A 22,412-nucleotide genomic window follows, 5' to 3' on the forward strand; every position below is an offset into this window, starting at 1 on the left:
AAAAAGGGCCAATTAATGAAAAGTTTTTAAATGCTTTAAACTCAAAATCCAGCAAATAATCGCACATAAAATCATTTTTTTTGTAAGTTGTTTTAATGTATTCCATATCTTTCTGTTCCCAAGTTGATCTGTGTTTAGTGTTTAGGACTTTGGCGAAGCAAAGCAATAAGAACAAATTTCATACAAAAAGTATTTATTCTTTATGTACATCAATACATGTAGTTTGGATGTTTATTTTAATATAAATGATATCACAAAAGCAAATAAAATCATTTCAAAGTAAATGCTTGAGAATGCATAAATCTTAACTTCCAAAAACACAATATTGTTTGAGCCCTCAAATTATTCTTTAACATACCAGATCTCATATTAGAAAATAATAAAGAATAAGATGTATCTACTATTAACCGTGAAATATTTAATATTCTATGTAAACTTAAAGGGACGCCACTGATTGTTTTGATATAATTATAGTACTAGGAATAATATTTTAAGATAATGTTCCGTTTGATGTAGGTCTAGACCAATAACTCGTGTGCAGTGCAAAATTTCAGATAATTCGCTCATTCCGTTTTTTTCCAGAATAATTATGTTGTGAAAAAATGATACAAAATTGAAAAGCGTTGCAATACCGTTCTCTCAAATCGGGCTAAGAATTGCACATAAATATGATTTTCAATTCATTTCTGAGTTTATTTCATATTATTTTTCCTCGTATACTTTTCTGTTTTAAGTGCCCAGGCTACTCTATGTACCTGTAAAAATTTAAATTTTATGTTTTAGGGTCATGAACGTCAGTAGAGTTCCTTTAATTAATTAACAAGAAACGGCGTGAGATGGTGAAACTTTCAAAAACAATTCATGATTCTTAAAATGCTTATAATAGAGAATGTGCATTTAGAAGATAATCCACTGTGTTTTATTAACCTTTTTTAATACAAACAACATTTGTGAATTACATGTGTTATCTCAAAATGAGTTGGTTTCCATGCATAGCAGTAATTCTAGATCTAACGTCCAAATTTAAGATATAGGAGCTTGAACTCTGTCATTTTTTGCAATGAATATAAAATAAGCACACTGAATTCTGACTTTAATTTATCTCTTTGTATAAAGGAGACAAACTGCCGTTCGTTTAAGTTATTTCATCCAAATGGTCACTCAGAAAGTTCTACATAGTAAATAACAATACAGTAGTAATAGATTTTGATTGTCATGATCTAAAATTAACAGGTTCTTATGCATCTGATGGTTGTACATGTATTTAGTAAATTACTAGATAAAAATAAATACATTAAATTAAATTCACATAATATATGCTTAATAGTTATGAAAGTATTCTGGGAAAAATAGACACAACCATATATATGAAGTATTATTGGAAATATAAAGATAAAATTTAAACTAAGCACTGTAGTCATCAGTCATTAGATAAATCTTTTCTGTAGAATCAGTATAATAATTGACAAGTTTAAACAACTCGACATTTTGATTGTCTGAGAGACAGGGAACCAAATAAAATCAGGTAGTGATTATTCATGTAGCTGTAAAAAAATTCCTATAGAGGACATTCCGTTGATTTTGATACACTTGACAGTTTAAAAGAAACAATTAAAAGTGATCTGTCAATCAATACACACTTAACTAACACCAACATCTTGTAAAGAATCTTGTCACCATAAACATAGAATATGTTACAAAGAAAATTAGGTTTAAATCATTTATAGACATATGCTAAGGGAAGCGATATTTTTTTAATTGTTTAAGAGCTACTCTGGTTAAAATATTTAATGAATCTAATGAAATGTCTTGTCTACACTGACATTTGTCTCAAACGAGTTTAACAACATGTACTTATTTTGCCAATGTAGATATACAAATCAATTCCAAAAAGAGTCTTATTCTAAACAATGTATAATTATGGCGCGAATCACAATCTTTATGTCTGACTTGAGAAAATGTCAGTTTTCTTAATACTGGAACCTTGAACATCACTTTTTCCATACTGAGCACTTTTTCTCGGGGTTCATAAACGACCCACGTTTACACTGGAAGGTGTTTGCAAAGTCTTCAGAATTCTGAAGTGTTCCCCAAACTCTGAAATATATATGATTAAAATAATAAATATTTTTAAGATATCTATACGCAATGCATGTATCGTCTCTTCTAACTTTATCTACCTGCCAAGAAACTTTGTTTTAAATTGTACAATAAAAACGGATAAAAACATTTGTGTTTTCAATTTGATATTAAAAATTGATGTCTTATTCTTGACCAAATTTTAAGAACTTCGTATGTAGTAAGTAAGTTATGTACTTCATAAATGTCACTTTATCAGTCTAGATATAAAAAGCTGTTGAATTCATAGACAAGGAATCGAATTAATTTCAAGCCTGTTTTAAATCGCACACTTATTATTAATTCTATGTTAGCATGAGCAGTTCCATTTTCAACATTTTCTGTGAACCATATGGACTACTTTTTCATTGCTCGTGCGGAAAGGATGGCAATGTGCTAAAAGGTTGAAACTTGATAGTGTATATAAGTATATGGTTATCCAATTGAGGTACTAGAACAGTCGAAATTGAAGTGTCTCGCAGTTTCATTTTCCTTAAAAAAACGATGAGGATCTGACACTTGAAGACAAAAAAATGCTAAAGAATTTGAGATGAGTCTTTGATATGTGTGCAAAATGTGGGATATATTTTACCATAGAGTAGTTTTTTCTCAAAAGCTTTGGAATGTCTGGGAAAAGATACTTTTCTAAATGAGAAAGGAATATCGTTATAGACCTGTGTTTTTTAAAGTGAAAAATTGAATTGTTCTAAAAATTGGTGCTGGCCTATGGAAATCTAAAATTGAGTTGTTGTTTTTCTTTCAGAAAGATATGGAGGAACACATTCTGAAGTTATTTTATAAAAGATGAGTTTATGTTTGTAAAGCCGATACTCGAGTGGTTTTACACTGAACCCTTCCAACAACGGTTATTGCACGATATAGACGAGAAACACGACAACCTGGTCTTGATCAGTACTTAAATGTATTGTGTAAATATTTTACACATGTTAAATTTTCTATTGATATAATTAAACCAAATTTTTGCTAATTTGTTTTCCATATAAATTTGACGTACTTGAGGGTAGGAATTTGTAAACGTTAACGCTGAAATAATGGTAAGTTCGCGAATATTTGTCTTCGTAAAAATATTTGATTTTAGGTAGAAAATTACCTGAATTTGGCAGGACTGTGCGGGTCTGTATTTATACCACTTAGAAATGACTTATCCGTCTCCTTGTCACACCATACCTGAGAAGTGAACACCATATCATTTTGTTGAAATTATATAATCTTAATATATGTTAATAACATTAAAGATTCTTAAAAATATCTTGCTAAAAATAGATAGTTTATGTTCATGCTGCTAAACATGAATACCTGCAACTAAACATAGTAAGTAATAAATATTGTAAACTATATGTTGCTAAAAGCTTTGCTCTTATGTTGTTAAGTTTTTATTGCTAAATATATATAATGGTTCATTCAGATTGCTGGTGGTAACTTATTCTATACTTGTGACCAGTGCTGACCAAGATCAGCTGGCATATCCGCACCGTACTTTTTTTAAGTTCTTTTAAGAGAAAATGCTTAATTGTTTCAAACACTAGATTTTAAATGCAAAATCGTTTCACATGCTTCTGAATCAATCAAAGTAATATATTTTCGTTTCGGTCCCGGTTTTACCGTAGTAGCCCCGGTTTTATCGTAGTGGCCCTGAATTTACTGTAAAGGTCCCGAATTTACATAAGTGATCCTTTTTTATATTGTGTTTTACCGTCTTATACTGATCCTGTGTAAAAATTGATCAACCTCAGAGTTCTTCAAAGGCAGGACAATAGAAATGATACAGTTTATATTTACCTTTTTATTTTGACTTAATGAAACTTTGAATTCAATGTGTTATCAACATCAAATATTTTATTGTTTGCCATCAAATATTTTATTATTATGGCTACAGATAATATTTGAAAAAATGTGTTCTAGACTTCACTTTAGATAATTTGTGTACTGTACATACCTGTGCGAAGCTAATGAAGAAAAGTTGGTTATGCGTATAATTCATTCCAGGTAAAAGTGGCTCTTCTTTCCCCTGTGACTCAACCCAATGTCTATAAGCCTGAACAATAGAATGAATTATTTATATGTAAAATGTTTCTTATGTAATGTGCTGGAATAGAATACAAGTAAGAAAATTGGGTCGTTTGAATTCTCTTCGAAGTAAATGTTGTCTTTAGTTGACAAAAATATATCGACAAATGCTATATACGTAAAACATAATATAACACCTGAAATTGTCCACTTTACAATGATGGCTTTACTTGTCTGGACTGCCAAATATACATGAGTACCCGCCAGGATCAGTCCGAACAAGACTTCAATACTTAAGTTGACTAGTAAGTTTCTATAAATTAAATTATATTGGCGTTTACTTTGTAATAAAATGGCTGATTCCAGTATGTAGAGTGTAAAATATCGAAAACAAGTTAAACCGGTGCTTGCACTTGTAATTATCTCTCATGAACGCAATCAAACCGATATTTAGTTCTTGTTCTCGGTGCTTTCAAATAACCTTCCCGTTTCCAAATCATTACACCAATGGATTTACTCAACATTTTACTTTGAAAAAAAGTATTTATGCCGATGATAACTGTTATTTGACTTCCATTAGGAGTCAAATAAATCTACATAAAGGCACTGCATGTAAACAATCTGATTAAAATTATCTCCTAAATAACGCATATGTTTTCTAGCCGATATGTAAGACATAAGAACATCAGGGCTATAGTCAGATGCAAATCTACCTCAAACGCTTGAAAGATATAGATAAATAAAATTGCATGTCATCAGTATTTACCCTGAACGCTTGTTTTAGTCCGCCATTGTCAGCGATATTTTCTCCAAGTGTGTTCTTTCCATTTATCTGAAGAAAAATAACAAATAGCAAAACATTTAGAAAACATGTAACTTTGTAATTCGAATGGAACTTTTTAGTAAAATGGCTCAAACTCTAGCAATTATTTAAAAACTAAACAGTGAAAGCATCTGATGTCTAATTTATTAGTCAATATTCTTGATACAAGTATCATTGTCATCGATGCCTTTTTGTTTTTGTTTTTCGTTAAGGGGGGATGGGGCTATCTGTTAAGTATATTTTGATCATATTTCAGGTGTGAGTTTTCTTTTTTTTTAATTTTTCCGTCCATCAGTGCCATACTGGAATATTATATTTTAACTTTAACAAATATACATTATCTAGGTTATTATCATAGTAAAAAGTCACTATACTTTCATTGGGAAATCATTTGTTATAACAGGGTCTTTCAAATAGTTAAAAAAACTCAAAAATAATTGCTAAAACTTGATTGATAGATGTTTATTAGTAGTCATTATCTAAATTAAATTGATTGATTTGACCAATTCAATTTAATAATTTTTTTTTTAAAGAATAATAACCTAGACATAAATACGGTTTCATGAGTAATTTACAAGAAACTATGATCAATACAGTCATACACGACATTTTGCTCTATAACACCTTGCTCTATAACGTAAAAACCTACTATAATATACATTCGACACAGCAAGCATGCTTTCAAGGTAGAATTAAAACAAAACGTACATTTAGGAAAGTTCGGTGTTGACATTTTAAACAACAAAATGAATTCCCAGTTTCATCTTTGTGAACTCGCGAATGCAATCGTGAATTCATGAATCTTTTATGAATTCTCGATGCATTCACGAGTTCACAAATTTAAAACGTGAATTCATGAAGTTGATATTGTGAATTTGTGAAGATGAACCCGAGAATCCAAGAAGATGAAATGTCAACACCGGTCTTGCGTACACATTTATAAACTGTTACTTACATGTGTTCCAGCTATCGTGAAGTCTCCATACTGATCAACTATACACTGTGTCTCTTTTTTAAATCTAGCAACAATGTCTTCTCCCCACCAGTCTCGTAAATTACCGTCTTTGTCAAACTTTCTTCCTACAATAACATACCATGAAAATTAATTTCCTATCGAATGTTAAAGTGAACTGTTCCATAAAGGAAGGTCTACAGCTTAGTTGAAACACTGGTCAATTCGTTTCCAAAATTAACAGATATTCATCGCATCTAAGGAACATGATCGTGACCCAAGTAGGGTTCGAAACCCATGATCACCCCGCCCCCGAGTTGAGAAGCATACAAAGACGTCATTAATTTCATATTGCAAAGAAGGAAGAAAATGAACAAAACAGCTGAATTTCTGAATTACTTTGTAAAGTAATATTTCGCATAAATTTAAAGATACAAATGTAATAGATAAAATAAACGCATTTGTGGATACTGCGTTAGCCAAATTGTCCGATTCTTTGTTTGATATAAAAATTATCGTGCAATTTAACTACAACAAAAGAATACAATGACAGAAATTTAATCTATTGATCTAATGCTGAAATTATTCAGTTAATAATATTAAGATTACGTATAGCCATAATGTCTACTGAATTCTTTATACGAGATCAAAAAATAGTTTATAATGTGTCAATTACACAATTCAAACAGGTATTTGATTTCGAATTATTCTTTGGAACAAAAATTTAACTCCGTTATTTTTACGAATTGTATTCTCAAGTACAGTAATTAATTGTTAAACATTAATAAGTTTACATGTAGAATAGAAAACATGACTGTCTATATATTATATATTTTACAATCGGCTTTTTATTAAAGTCGCAAGTATCTGAATTTTTCCAGGTAATCATAAAATTGATATCGTAAGTACATGTATTACCTTGATATTATTATTATTAATATCAAAATTTCACAGATAATGAATTGTAATTAATCTTATGTCCCACAGGTTTAACGTATTCAATTTTAACAAAATAAGTTACCAAGTTCGATAATAAAATCATGACTTGTGATTATACTTCAATTATTATTTTAGTTAGTAATCATTTTTATTTTAAAAAACCGATATTTTATATTTTCACAGAAAGTAATGCATATTTTGTACTGTTTAAGTATAAAACTTAATTTCTTCTTTTACGAATTGGTTGAAAATACCAAGGGAATTAAACAGAAATAATGTTTAACCTATGTGAGTATAAAGTATTAAATGTACAGTTCTTTAATTATATTGCTTGATTTTACAAATGTGAATTCAAACAAATGTTTTTTAGTTTTAAATATCTAATTGTCTGATTAAGGAAAATGTCATCAGTTGCGATTTGTGCCATCTTTCCGGACAAAAATATACGCTGTGAAAAGTTGAACAGTACCCGCACATACGTGGCCTGTGTTTTTAAAGTTTGCCCCTTTGGATAGAAAAATTTAACAGGGGTTATAAGGATAAGAAACAGTTTGATACAAGGACGTTTTTTACATATTAATCATTTTTACTGTAAAATAATTTCTTAAAACGATAAAATTGGAGACTTCATTTTCATAGTTTGAAAAAAAGTGATATAAACATCTTACGTATATTATTAAGAAGAAAACTGTACTGTGCATTAACTGTTGTCGGGGGATCTGACCATCTGTAAAATCAATGGAAGAAAATACATAACAAGTTGAGGTAATCTTGTTAGACCAGTATATGAGCCACGCTATGACAAAACCAGCATAGTGCATTTGCGAGCATGAATCCGCGCAGTCTGATCAGGATCCATGATGTTCGCTATCACTTTCTCTACTTGTAATAGGGTTTGTAAGCGAACAGTTTGGATCGTGATCAGACTGCTCAGATGCGCATGCTGTTCTGAATCCATGCTGGTCGCAAACGCACTATGTTGTTATGTCATGGAACGGCTCATATGCATTTAAAGGTCGATTTTTGAAATAGCAATGATTTCACCCATACAACTGTTAAGTAAAAAAAGATAAACATTTAGGGACAGGCGATAAAAGTCAATTGTAATAAACTGCAATGCACTATGAAATACAACATAATGCAAATTATGATAAATATTCCCATAATGAAAGGCACATTTGGAGTGATTTGGTATTTCTAAACATTGTAAAGGTTGCTTCGTGGTCAAGGTGTTTGCTTCTCCGTCCAAGGATAAAGAATTTGAAGTTTTGCTGTCGTCACGACATTGCTCGCTCGCAGGACACCAGGTACATCAGGATTTGATCCAAAAGTGATTAATAAAACACTTTCAATGTATGGCATTTTGAAAATTTAGGGTCTCATTAACGTCAATAATGAATATTTTGTAAGCTAGATTTGATTCCGGCAGGTCATGCTTGGCAACGACATGCAAAATATTAAATGCTTAAACAATTATAAGCAATTAATTATTCAAATGAGAATTAAGTATTAATTGAGTAATAAGATTTTACCCAGATTTATCATAAACGGTCCTTAAACCAGATATACCGCCTATGCCCCATCTTTGTAAATTTCCGAGCACATTCTGGAAATACTCATCACGGTTCACCTTGACCTAAAATTGTGAGAAAAAAGTCAAAACCAGGTGAGAATGAACTTCTAAAGTAGATTTAATTAACATTTTCTTAAGAAATCTTTTTTTTATTAAATTTTATTTAAAAATGCTTTCCACTGAAGTTGTGATAATGTGTGCTCCACATTAAAATTCCGATTCAATATCTCAACGAAATTTCCAGGATTAATTCAATGACGTATGACGTACTGCTATCTATTCCAAAATAACCTTTTATATGTATTCTACTTGTTTGCCGATCAGTCTTTCTTAATGACTAATGTATTAAATGTAATATAAGTTTGGCAATGTAACACTTTTTTGTCTCGATTCGTAAGAACGCCATTCTCAATTACTGGCATTTAATTACGGCCAATTTTATACTCTTATTGCATCCTTTCGTTATAAATATCCTCTTATTCACAGTTTAAAGTCATCTTTTCATAACAGAATTGCAAGACAATTAAGAACATTCACTTACGTCATCATATATGTCATTAAGCGCAGTGTCGTTCAGTATATCACCTGCATAGCCAATCCATTCACCCATTGCTTCAGCCTAAATGTACATGCTTATACAATATAGAATAGAAAACAAAAACAGAATCCCTAAAGGTAAAATTGAATCTGTTGTAGGCTCGCTTTGATTCTGCCTGATCATGGACGGTACTGGAAGGTGCAGCCACCGTACCCGCCCTCTAGCACCGGTTTATGCAGAACTCAACATTTAAATATGAAAATGGTGGGTTGAAATTTTGAAACATCCGCAGATATGTTCATAAAACAATTTTTTAAATAAGTTAAATAGATTTTGAGTGTAATCCACGATAGATTGACTGACACAATAGGTAATTAAATTCCTGCATATATTGCATTACCATGCAAGACTACTTTCTATGGTATAATACAATATGCTGGAGGGCGGAGCTTAACCAATAGAAAGTTCTCTGACTAGTTCGAAATTGTTGTGTATTTTTAGATCATTACAAAAAAAGTCTCTTTGTTTACGCTTCACGTTTCTCATGTACTAACATCATTTACAATTTCAAAAATATATATTATAACCAAAATTATCAACTACGTGTAAACCGTGCAGTCGTGTATATATCTTTATGTCTGATGAAATTACATATGTACTTTTCTCACTGGTCGATTGATTGTCTGTGTTTATCATTGCTTAAAATTGTTAAATAAGACGCTTCTTTTGTATGCTAATAAAATCAATCTTGAATTGTTAAGCAACACTGATTAATATGGAATGGCTATTATTAATCATGCTACGTTTTTAACAATTAAAGTGACGGTAAGGCCTGCCAAAAATACAATCTTAAAATTCTCAAATCATCTTAATTCAAATCTTTCCAAAAATTACTGTTATGGGATACGTATTGTTTAACCTGTTGTCCTCGTATTATAAAAACAAGTACGCGTATGATTCACCTTTTCTCGAGCCGCTTGTCTTGTAGTGTCATCCATCCATTCCTCTTCCAGTAGGATTTCAATAAAAGCACCACGCAGGTCATCAATCATATCTAGGGCCTAAAACAATTTTATATAAATCAGTCAGAACAAATGTACAAATTGAATAATTAATAACGATTGACTAATGATTGACTAATGATCGTCTTTTACAATAAATGTTTACGGTTGTCAATATTAATACAAATTTGCAAATTCGATGGTTTTTGTCTATTTGTGTATATAAATATGAATTCCAATGAATTCGTATTTTAAATCGTTTCTAATAAAAGTAGCTGATAAAACAGTGTTGTAGTAAGATATAAAAGCAGTGAGGGCGTTATGTTGTCAAATTTTGATAATATGGTTACTGTTTTCTTTGCTCCTTCATCAAATGCTTCCTGTACGTATAATTTTCCAACAGGACCACCTAGTTGAAGAATCGTATATCCCATACACCTCTTCCAGTTTGCTGATCGAGTATGTATTCCATAAAGAACCTGAAATATATACGCATTTTCATATATATTAATAGAATAAATCACATATCTTGTAAACTATCAATTAAACAAAAAATAAATACAATACTTCTATTTCGATTTTTACAAATGAGTTTGTTAATACTATCACTTATGACTTTATGTAAATATTTTATGTTTATTGAAGGTGACTTATTGGCCCATAGGGCCGGTGTATTTAATATGTTGTATAATATGTTTACACATGTCACTATAGTTAAAAAATTACTTACTTACTTAACTATATCAAATTATATTCTATAATTTCTATAATTGACGAATTAAATTGTTGTTAAGAAGTCGATATAATTATAAATAATTATGCAATAGATTGTTTACAGTTGGTTATTGAGGTTTCGTTCAATAACAAACTTAAAATATGCCTTGATATTTAAAATCTAAAACACCATTGGCGCATGCCCAAAACATAACTTCCGTTGTTATGGAACATTTTTAACGTTAAAAATATACATTTCGTTTTAAAGTTACCTTATTGTATTCTCCTATAATGTCTAGAAATTTCTTAGGCAAATTTCTTGCTCTGTTCTGCATTATCCTCCATACAAGATAATTAGCAATCGTCCTGTTTGAAAACAAACATTTATTTACGGGCTTCCCTAATATTGGTATCAAATATCGAAATGATATAAAGCGTTCTTAACATGTTACAAATGGAAGTTATTACAATTTCATTATATATTATTGTAAAAATACATATTTTTGCGCTAGATTCTCTGAAATATTTGAGTGATAGATCTTTAAGAGCATAAAAACAGAGTAGCATAACGGGATGTGATCAACAATTTATAATTTTTCCAAACTTAATTACATGTATCATGCGTGATCATAAAAACAAATTCATTGTACATTTCTTTTAATAAAAGACGCTTGAATAACTTACAAAAAAGTGTGACCAATAAAATGTCATACCGGAAACATCCGAATATATCTTATCACTTGAAATGCCCTAAAAGTAGTTTACAACATGCTTACCGTTTAGAATACTTCTGCAGGAGAGGCAATATATTTTTATAATATTTCATTGATCTAATAAGAACTGGTTCGGTATCATTTATTTTAATTCCAACACCTTCAAGTCCGAATACAAGTTGTGCGAACTTCAACCAGTTAAACTGTAAATAAAATGAAATATTATGTTATCATAACGTAATGCAAATTATAAAAAAAAAATTTTATATAGATTTTCTAAACTTTTAGATTATTTACAAAATTGGTTAATTAAATTAATATGCTATACAAAAATATAAAAGAGGTATTCACAATTTATGTGAATAATGACACACCTTAAACAAAATACTTTTGAACTGTTCTAGTTTTATCATCGTATTCGAAACTTTTGGTTAAAAGACTAAAAAAGACTTTTATATAGATTTTCCTAACTTTTAGATTACTTAAAAAAAATGGTAAATAAAATTAATTTGCTATACAAAAATATAAAAGAGGTATTCACAATTAATGTGAATAATTACATACCTTTAACAAAATACTTTCAAACTGTTCTAGTTTTATCATCGCATTCGAAATTTTTGGTTAAAAGACTAGATTTATCATATTCTTAACAGGAAATTACAGTTAAGACAACGCACCTGGCTTTATGAAAACTCTTCAACAACTATCATGTATTATCAACAAAAAAACATAACAGAGAATTTACACTTACTTGAATAGTTTCGTTTTTTGTTGGTTCGGGGAACTGAGTCTTCATTTCTTTCAAGGTCATCTTATTGTAGGTAGCATCGGTGTCCCGTGTTTCCTCTTGTGTCATTGTGATCTGAATAATACATTAAACAAACAGCTACAACCATTGAACAACTATATTTCAAGACTTGTCAAGAAAATCAAATAATCAGAACATTCAGTATACAGGCAGACGATATTTTACGGCTGCATGGAAATAGTTCGAGTAATTATGAATTGATTCGTGGTCATATGTATATAAAAAGAAAAAAGAAAAACTCACTAAGAAGGATGGATTGATATAATTACCATATCTTTATATTTTTCCTTCACTGTAAAACTCCCATAGACTTAAAATATGTTTTGATCGAATAGCGCCCTCAGTGTAGATAATCTTACCCAAGTGATATTTCTTTTATCACCTTGGGGTACATATAAGATAAAACTTACCCGAAAAATTACGTTTTTTACCATAAGCTTTTGGGGGAAAAGGAAAATAACTTTTTTGTTGTTTATTGGGCCTTCAAAAATTTTAGTAACAAATAAATTTATGTGTAAAAGAATGTTTAAACTAACTATATTGTAACAGTGTTATTGAAGATTCTTTATTCATTGTGTTCACCGAACACTACTTAAATATTGATGTACGTGAACCAGTACTCTTTATTCTTTAATTAGCAGTTAAAGATTTTGTTGCATTGACCGATTGAATCCTACTGTGCCCAAGCAATGCTTTTACTTTTTATTTCTTAAAAATTCTTTTATTTTTTTTTTAATTTATTTATTGATTTATATCTATCTTTTTATTTATTGGATCAGGTGTTCTGTTATACTTACATAAAACAAGTCTTTGGCTAATTACATTGACCATATCATTACATATGTTGCCTCTTGGCAATTAGTTCAGTTATAGCGATTTAGTACTTTAAGTGTAGTCAAAATTCTACTTTGACTTTGATGTTTAGCACTTTTACATTCAGTACTACTTTCCTCGGTTTTTTTTGCATCTTACATGAATAAAACTCATATTAGCAGAAAAAGAAACATTCGTTTCTGGGGCATATTATGCATGTTTATATCTCAAAAACAATTTGAAAACATACTTTAGCGATATCAGCTTCAAAATCGAACAAATTCTCTTGTTTCCTTATCGGCAGTTTCAGGGTTGGCTCCAAATTCTATAGCAATATCTCTAGCCATTATTATGTATGCTTCAACCATATCTCTGTATGTTTTTCTTGTGTCCAGATAATATTTTCGATCTGGCATGCCGAAATCTTGCTGATCAAACTGAAAAGTAAAATAAGAAATAACTGAAATGATATTTTTATGTTGTATGCTTCTCCTTACAAGCAGTCGCGATCGACACCCTTGACTAGCATAATTGTAATGAATATTACTAATTAAGAGTGGCTTATATGTTTTGATCTAAAATAAAACCAATGCCTTAAATTTACTATAATTTCAACTTGGTACTGATCGATTTTATGCCTGATTTTACATATTTGCACTGATGCCTGGACAATGTTATTTTGTTCTGTGAAGATTTGGTAAGAAATAAATTTCTTCGTTTGTAAAATGATCTAAGAGAGAATGAGACTTGAGCATATCGAACGTTATATCACACTGTTTATTATCATTGCAAAAATAGATTGTCCGTTTTAATATATAACGTTTTAAGAACATATATATACGGTCCATTTTTACACGAAATCTATAACGGAACCGCTAACTGTTTTATATTTTCTATTCTGCAACGGCTAACTTTTCGAAAATTTATGTTTTCGCTACATCTAAATAATTGTTCTTATTATGCTAATTTCAGTCTCTGAGAAAAGAAGAACATGTCAATATAAAACGATCTGCCAGTTAAAGTATAGTAAATAAGGCATATGGGTGGGTTCCTTGAATAATGAATGTTCTGTTGCTCCTTAAGTGAAGCAATTCTGCTCGCTAACATTTTTAATCAAACAAAAATCGGTTGTCTGAAGGGTAAAAGTAAAACGCCAAGATAGTAGACGTATTTTAATTTATAATATAATGTATCGAATACTTACTGTAACAATATGATAGGAGGAGTTTTTGTCATCTAATCCCACTCCCATGTCTATAATGACCTTGTTATTGTACTTCCGGAGCGTTTTCATTATCTCTGCTATATCAAATTTACTTTCGTTCCAGTTTCCGCCGGATTTATTTCCGAGAATTGGCCAACCTCCTAGTTCATTCAGAAGTGGAATTGCAACTGCATGTCCTTGTTTATCAATACGGGCTACAATAGATGAAACACATATTGTGTTAAATTTATCTGATATACTTGTTATGATGTGAACGAGGAACAGTCTAGAATCATTTGGTGTAAAATAAATTCAGATAAAAACACTTCCATGTATACCAAGTTATCAACGGTATATGCCGTCAGATTGGGTCTTTACAAGAGGTAAATATATATCAATGACGCCTCTATAAAAGACACAAAGTGATAGATCTATATAGTTATAAAAAAGCAAGGTATATGTTGGCAACTAGGACCTTATTTCTTCAAAATGCTTGTATGTGTTGTTTTTTGTCGATGTATTTTTTATTATTTATTTTAATGAGAAAAACATAAATACAAACTTGTGTTGACGCATGACGCATATAAATCTTTTGCTTTTTGTACAGCAATTGCTTTAGGGTCTGTCTTTGGGTCTTCTAATAAATCTGAAAAGAGTACAAAATTAAACAACAGTTATATATTATTTTGTTTTCTTTTATTGTTGTTTTTGGTGTGTGTTTCTAGGCCATGCAGTTTTGTCTCATTTGCTCACTTTTTGGCCGAGCACCGTTGTAACACTGATTAACTTTTGTTTGGATTGATAATTTCTGTAGTGTCAAATGACTGTTTAATAGATATGGTTTATCCAATCGATAAAGTGAAGATGATAATGCGATTTCGAGGCTTAAGTGTTGTGACGAAAAACCACAGGTGCTGATGTAAGAAAATAACTAGGCTACAGTCAGTGACATATGACTAGGCATAAAACAGTTTCCTGGCGAGTAAATATTTATTTGCGCCTTTGATCTCTACCGGCATTTGGACCCATGTGTTGTAACTTAAGATTGTTTTAAACCAGGTGTCAAACAGTTTGTATGAACATACCAATTGTAAGTTATGATGTCATATAAGTAATTTATTTATCATTAGCATATTAGGATGATCTATTTGTCCGCATAGTAAATGTATGACGATAATAATCTCACATAGCGGATAAAATGCATTCGACCCTTAAGCAAGATTTGAATATCTAAGAGCCATACCATGGCCCAATGTATCAAAATCTCTGTGAATGTATATGGTGTTTGTACAAAATATAAACTTACATTTGCAGGTGTACTGCACATTATCCCGGACAATACTCCACATGTCAATGTTTGAGCGGTCTTCTGGTATAACATGAGTCTTCAGAAACCCGCCACATGCAAATTGATAGAAGTCGTCACATGGTGGCGTCGTGCGATCCAAATTATCGAGAACTCGCGCAGCTAACGACAATAAAATATGGAAACGTGATAATGTTAATTTATTTATCTAAAGATAACAACATGGTATTTCAGTCAGTCAGTCAGTCAGTCAGGCAGGTAGGAGTCAGTCAGTCAGTCAGTCAGTCAGTCAGTCAATCAATCAATCAATCAATCAATTAATCAACATTCATTTATTTATGATTTATTTATTTATTTATAACAATTATTTATTTGTTAATTACATTGTAAAAAATACGTGTTAATAAAAACTTTTGATGGTATTTAATCGTTCACTTATTTATTTTTTGGGAGTAAAGGCACCAGATATGCACGACTAACGTTGCATTTAAACTTATATTGGAGATATAGAAGGTTGCTTGTGTCAAACAGTAATGACTCGGATTACATGGATACAATGATACTATAAGGAGTGTTTTATATTATAACTTATGAAGATAAAGATTTTTGACGGTTGTATAAACGCTTTATCATGTATTAGCTTATATGATAACAGAATCATGCAAATAGCTTGAGGATAACATATCTCTAAACACCACGGGGGAGGAAGTGTTACACGAGGGATGGAGTTCTTATGATAACTTGTTAAGGAGTTCTTGTGATAACTGTCACGGAGTTCGTCGGAAAACTTTTGTATATACTGCAAAAACACTCGTCAAAAATGGTAATTTTCATTTTTAAAAAGTGAGTTTTAGGTGCTAAATTAATCTTTAATGATTAAGCTTGCCTTACATATTGTATAATGTGTCAAAAACTAATTCATAGTCTATCTTTCATCGCCTCTTGCTTAAAATCTGATAGTTTTGAGTAAAATGTTCAAATTATTTGCCATTTCGCAAGTATTGGCCTGTTTATTTCAAGTCTTCATCCTTGCCATACATAAGTACCTAATTATAATGCAAAATTGCAAACGTAATGCCCCGGCAAACAAATTTATACCCGATTTTTCAAATGTCCCGGAGTGCTTGTGATAACTCAAAATATGTCCTGGAGTTCTAATGATAACTTTTGTTACTGCCAATGTGTTTATTGTGCAAAATCACGATGATATATAAAAATGATGATATATAATGTTGGTTTCCAGTGTACTTTAGTTAAAGAATTAATACATGTAATACTGAGATATCTCATTGGTATTTTTGCTGACGCAAATTTCGTAGACTGGAAAAAGGATTGATGTAGAGCATTGACTTTCATAATAAAATGCGCACAAGTATGCTGTCTCCATGTATATTTTTCTGCCGGTGTTCGATGGGTATTTCCCCTATGTTATCTTAGTGGAGGAAACTCTGTTAATATTGCTGAATTGATAACAAAATATATTTTAGTCAAACTTATTTCGTTTGAACCCGGAGGGACTTGCAAATTTGTTCGAGAGATCGGTAGTTATAGAGCCAACCGCAGTTGAGTTTTTATCATATTGTCGTACTTTTTGGAAACATAGGTTTGAAGAAATTATCCTGGTTTTATACATGTACTTCTTTATTATGGTATAAAATGATACAAATTACTTAGCCCTTAGATAAGCGATGCACAACTATATATTATCTGCTTAAGAAAGATGGTTGAGAACAACGTGTAAGTTTTGAGACATTTTTGTTTTGTGGTTTAGGCCATGATACTGCCGCTGATTCAATCTTTACTGTAGATGATAGCCTATCACCTGTTTATCCTTTCGTGACACTCGATCAAGATCAACAATATATCCACACATTTTTGTGCAAATGATGAGCGTATTATATTTCATAAGTATTAATAACCTTATTGAATAATAAAAAACGCTAAAACCTATCGTGATTTAGCACAAGAAACACATTGGCAGTAACAAAAGTTATCATAAGAACTCCAGGACATATTTTGAGTAATCACAAGAACTCCGGGACATTTGAAAAATCGGGTATAAACTTGTTAGTCGGGGCTTTATGTTTGAAATTTTGCATTATAATTAGGTAATTATGTATGGCAAGGATGAAGACTTGAAATAAACAGGTCAATACTGGCGAATAGGCAAATAATTTGAACATTTTACTCAAAACTACCAGATTTTAAGCAAGAGGCGATGAAAGAAAGACTATGAATTAGTTTTTGACACATAATACAATATGTAAGGCAAGCTTAATCATTAAAGATTAATTTAGCACCTAAAACTCACTTTTCTACGATGAAAATTACCATTTTTGACGAGTGTTTTGTAGTATATACAAAAGTTTTCCGACGAACTCCGTGACAGTTATCAAGAAGTTATCATAAGAACTCCATCCCTCGTGTAACACTTCCTCCCCCGTGAACACGTTACAGCTTTGTATATATAAATAAAATAGATCATATATTCATATTATAAATATATATAAAAAACGTTGTGGCTGCACAGTGAAAATGGATGTTAATTAAAAACATGCATTTTATAAAGTTCAATGTCAAAGGCGAGTCAGGATTATTTTGTTATTATTTAAACTAAAAACGATGCATTCGTCAATTAAATTGATAAAAGATGTATGCATTATTTAATCGCGTGCATTGTGAAATTGTAAACAAACCGAGACATTATTTTCCAACTATGTAATAAATAACTGATATGAAAAATATGTACAAACAAAATATTTGTAATACTTTACGTATACAGCAACAGTTGTATGCCAGTTTCACCCACTTGCAATACAAGTATGTATGTGTTATAAGCATATGCTACTGACTTCATCAAATACTCCGATCGTTAATTGAAGAAGTACATTTTCAATTCGTCAAACAAAATTCACTTGATACTTGAAATAGTACTCGTACCTTTATTTGGACAAGGTTTATTAAGTATTACTTTATCCTAAGTACGTACAAGATCTCGTCTAATTGTTGAAGTGACTTTATGCTCATTTTAGTCATTGTCAAGTTGAACTGAATCAAATATATATTTCGAAAGACTGCCTGTTCAAGTGGTGATTTACCAACAGTGCATGTTATAAAATGTTTAGGATAAAATATAAATCTGCCTATAATATAAAAAGAATGCCCCAATCTTGTTGTTAATTCAACATTACAATAAAATTTTGATGTTTATTTATAGAAATTTCCTTGGACCACGTGCATTATTTATCGTTTATTCGAACATTATCTAAAACATTTCTGAAATAAAGCAAATGTATAAATAATGTACAAGCAATCTTCACGTGACCATATGTGTGTTTGTGAAGATAGTTCATTAGCCAATTCGTAAAGTAAAGTAAGTAAATGAGGGGTCCATCCTTGCTGTACATATCTTATTTTAAGAAGAAATATGGTTGCAGGAAAGGTTCGTGACAAAAGCAAAATAAATATTTCCCACTTAGGTTTTCCTACGCACGTTAAAAAAAACCTATTTTGCTCTAAAATAAAGATGCAAATTCTAACAATTTAATTGTATTCATTTGGAAATACCTATGTTGCATGCTTATACAAATATTCTCCTAGTATAGATGTGGCAATATCACCACGGACATAATAATACCATCTTTGGAAACTAAAATAACTTATGCTGATAAATATTGTCAAATACCTGCTTGCGTGCAGCCATCGGTTCGACATATCTCTGAAAAACAAAATGAGAAAGTTTAAGACTTTGTTAAAGTCATATGGACCCTTTACATGCATTATTTCAGATAGGAACGGGCACCTGGGTAGACCCACTGAGCTTCAGTCAGCTATTTTTACATGAAAGTATCCATAGCACATGTCGAGATTTGAAAATATAGCAGTGATGGTTAAGTTCCAATGATTCGGCTGCAAATCGGCGCAAAAAATTTAACTGTTCTTTGTTGAATACCAACGTATTGAGTAATAATATTAACAAGTACACTACAATTTGCATTTTCTATATATATGATAAGTTGATAACATAGATATACGAAATAATCAAGCATTCTTTTAAAACCAAGATAAGATGTGCGAAATAGGTTGAAATATGTGTTTTATGGATTTAAAGATTAGCATGTCATCTTTTATTGCAATATTTATCGTTTGATGTAAGTGCAGCATTAAGAACAAGTGAGATAATAATTTCACCTGGAGCAGACGACTCGCCGCCATCTTCGTTATTATGTTTTACAATAATCACTGTTAGTGCCACAGCTAGACCAAGCGTCGCGACGACCAAGATGAACAAGGCAGTTGACACCAAAGCGCTTGTTTTCTTTACCCTATATACAATACATAAATATAAGTTTATTGATATTTATTACATGCTTTTCGGTGGTTTATAGAAATATATCAGTGATATAAAACTGGTAATTTCACTGTTTGAAACAGTGAAATTACCACTTTGATAATTTCACTGTTTTGAATTTAAGCCCCTTACGTTGTTTCAGTGAAATACCAGCGTGCACAGTACTGAGTACCAACTTAATGACGTGACGTCATAAATGACGTCACGTTGTATTATTATTTGGCGCTTTTCATTCAGTATTAGGTTTAATGTCTTTTTAAAACGTTTCTTTGCATGTAATAAAAAGAAAATTTGTTTAGTTTAGTGTAAGATTGAAATATATTTCACCTTGTGAACACCAAAAGTTCATATTTCACTCGTGGCTGCGCCACTCGTGAAATATACCTTTTGGTGCTCACTCGGTGAAATATATTCCGATCTTACACTGAACTAAACAAATATCCTCTATATATTGAGGCGTCAAGATTTCCAAAGTGGTTTTCATATATTAGTGACCAACAATATTTGATAAACATTTTGGTGTGCTTTTGAATATGAATGTCTCTAACATTGACTCTATAGCTATGGTGTGTTTTTCGTTGCGTTTTGCTTTATTATAGTTTTCATTCTTTATTCATTTTCGTTATTTCTTTCTTTCTATTTTTCTTTCTTTCTTTCTTTTAATGTGTTTGTTTGTTTCTTTGATTTATCAGCAATCATTTCCAGTGCATATCTCTTTTTGCCGAAAAGATTCTTTCTTACAGGGACAAAATATTTGTCGCACGGTTAATATTGCTTCTTAATCACAAATTTGGTATATTTCAAACATATCGAACGATACGCATGTTTCTCAGATAAGACCTATTCAACAAATAAGGGATATATATGTGTAAATCGACATGTTATGAGTTATGCATAATAAGGATTCTTCTTTAAAGTGTAGTTTTACAAAATCATACTTTGAATTTTGAAAAGAACAATTCCAAAATACATATATATAAAAAATGGTTTGTATAGTTTTCTTATAAGGGCATGGCGCGAGCATGACTCTGATAAAAATATCGGTATAAAACGGTTCAGGAACATTGTATTCCGTTAACGTATCGTGTGTATTAAATAACAGAGGTATTCTTTTGGAACCAACCAATACATTATAGAAACAACAGAAATTAACCAGGTATAAAATTTGTAAACACATTTCATTAGATATAGCTGTACAAGTTTTAATGGAGCTCTACTGTGCGCAACAGATATATTCTGGACGAATGATCTGAAATTTTCCACATAATCTATTGGTGCAGACTTACAGGAAATGGTACACTAATCTCGGACAATTATTGTTTCCAGTCCTGTTATTTCAAACAAAGTTGAATATCTTCAGTGTTATTTAGCCTATACAGGGCTTGATATCGCTCTTTGTTATGTATCATCATGTCTTCTAATTTAGATGTCTTATTTCTGCACGCTCAGTCGAGGCCAGCGACAGTTTTCAGGTAGCCATAACGTACAAATCAAAGCCGTGATAAAATATACAGTCATTTTTATTTATTTTATCTAATGCTTTTACAGTACACATTTTTATCATTATTTTTGTGCAAAATCAAAGCATATCTTGTACAATGAATACACCAAATATGTTATGGACACTTCTAAATGAGTAGAAGCCTTATGAATACATAAACTCAAAAGGTATATAAATGACTAAATTGAATTGAACAGAAAAGCGGAGTTGTTTCTTATATATTGGGACTTTAAAATTAAAATAACAGTTACTGTTAGAGCGGTATACCTCCAAATGAGTTAAGACTTAAGAAAAAAATATTTAAAGCCTATATTAAACTTGAATGTATTGTGAAAAATAGGAGCAGAATTTACTATTTTTATCTCCTAATATCCATCCGTTATTAACTGAGAAAGAAAAAATTCTGCTTCAGTTTAATAGTTATATAATGTTATTTCGGTGGGTAGTAAGTGGCTTAGGTTAAATTAGATAATTTACATTTAATTCATACACTTGACAGAATATTCATCCGTCTTCAAGTTTTCATAAAAATAAATTTCAATAAAATCTTGAAGCGTGTTACTTTGTATGCTGAGGGACGACGAATTTATTTAGTTTTTCACCACATTTAGCATAAACAAAATAGATTTATTTAAATTCCAACGTGAAAACGTTTATACTTACACTCTTACAGTTGCGACCGTGCTTGGCCTTCCACTTTCGTTGCCGGAGAACATATCCGGAACTTGCACGTCCGAAAATCGCCAACCACCCGTTGACGTATTTGGATTTGTGTTCATTTTTATAGAAGAATTTATCTCAAAAGTTTGAAAAATCGATAAGTTCATAAATTTATAAAAATTATTTGTTATTTTTTTATTATTATTTATATTCACAAAATTAAATATTTCATTTTGTTATTAAAAATCCATAAAGTAGGTTCTTCGCTCTACTCAACTTTGAGCCGAACTTGCTAGAACAACTTTAAAGAGAATAAGAATAAGACAGTCCGGGCTTATCTCCCTATGTACATAACCGGTGACCCTAAATT

General features: G+C 30.9%; 2 protein-coding genes across 2 annotated transcripts; both read right to left on the reverse strand.

Annotated features, from left to right (window-relative positions):
- Positions 1-176: 176 nt before the first annotated feature.
- Positions 177-22,412, reverse strand: LOC132726212 (neprilysin-like). Its single transcript, XM_060711494.1, has 20 exons — positions 22,046-22,412; positions 19,722-19,855; positions 19,216-19,248; positions 15,531-15,692; positions 14,787-14,870; positions 14,225-14,439; positions 13,290-13,457; positions 12,151-12,261; positions 11,463-11,602; positions 10,959-11,052; positions 10,323-10,451; positions 9,934-10,032; positions 8,975-9,052; positions 8,393-8,496; positions 7,529-7,587; positions 5,925-6,049; positions 4,913-4,978; positions 4,076-4,174; positions 3,230-3,306; positions 177-2,097 (listed from the first exon to the last, which is right to left on the reverse strand). The coding sequence occupies exons 1-20, from the start codon at positions 22,207-22,209 to the stop codon at positions 1,992-1,994; spliced, it is 2,247 nt and encodes a 748-aa protein (XP_060567477.1). The 5' UTR covers positions 22,210-22,412; the 3' UTR covers positions 177-1,991.
- Positions 7,463-13,361, reverse strand: LOC132726277 (membrane metallo-endopeptidase-like 1). The gene is made up of 9 exons (XM_060711584.1): positions 13,271-13,361; positions 12,151-12,261; positions 11,463-11,602; positions 10,959-11,052; positions 10,323-10,451; positions 9,934-10,032; positions 8,975-9,052; positions 8,393-8,496; positions 7,463-7,587 (listed from the first exon to the last, which is right to left on the reverse strand). The coding sequence occupies exons 2-9, from the start codon at positions 12,253-12,255 to the stop codon at positions 7,494-7,496; spliced, it is 843 nt and encodes a 280-aa protein (XP_060567567.1). The 5' UTR covers positions 12,256-12,261; positions 13,271-13,361; the 3' UTR covers positions 7,463-7,493.

This window comes from Ruditapes philippinarum, unplaced genomic scaffold (assembly GCF_026571515.1).
Source record: "Ruditapes philippinarum isolate M1 unplaced genomic scaffold, ASM2657151v2 ctg140_1_1_1_1, whole genome shotgun sequence".
NCBI lineage: Eukaryota > Metazoa > Mollusca > Bivalvia > Venerida > Veneridae > Ruditapes > Ruditapes philippinarum.

Coding starts and splice junctions, on each gene's coding strand:
- LOC132726277 (XM_060711584.1), bottom strand. CDS start 12,255: ATGACACAAGAGGAAACACGGGACACCGATGCTACCTACAATAAGATG. Junction 10,452..10,958: donor TTATAGGAGAATACAATAAG/GTAACTTTAAAA, acceptor TATATATTTCAG/GTTCTTTATGGAATACATAC. Junction 10,033..10,322: donor ATGAAGGAGCAAAGAAAACA/GTAACCATATTA, acceptor AAATTGTTTTAG/GCCCTAGATATGATTGATGA.
- LOC132726212 (XM_060711494.1), bottom strand. CDS start 22,209: ATGAACTTATCGATTTTTCAAACTTTTGAGATAAATTCTTCTATAAAA. Junction 14,871..15,530: donor TGTGCAGTACACCTGCAAAT/GTAAGTTTATAT, acceptor TACTCTTTTCAG/ATTTATTAGAAGACCCAAAG. Junction 10,033..10,322: donor ATGAAGGAGCAAAGAAAACA/GTAACCATATTA, acceptor AAATTGTTTTAG/GCCCTAGATATGATTGATGA.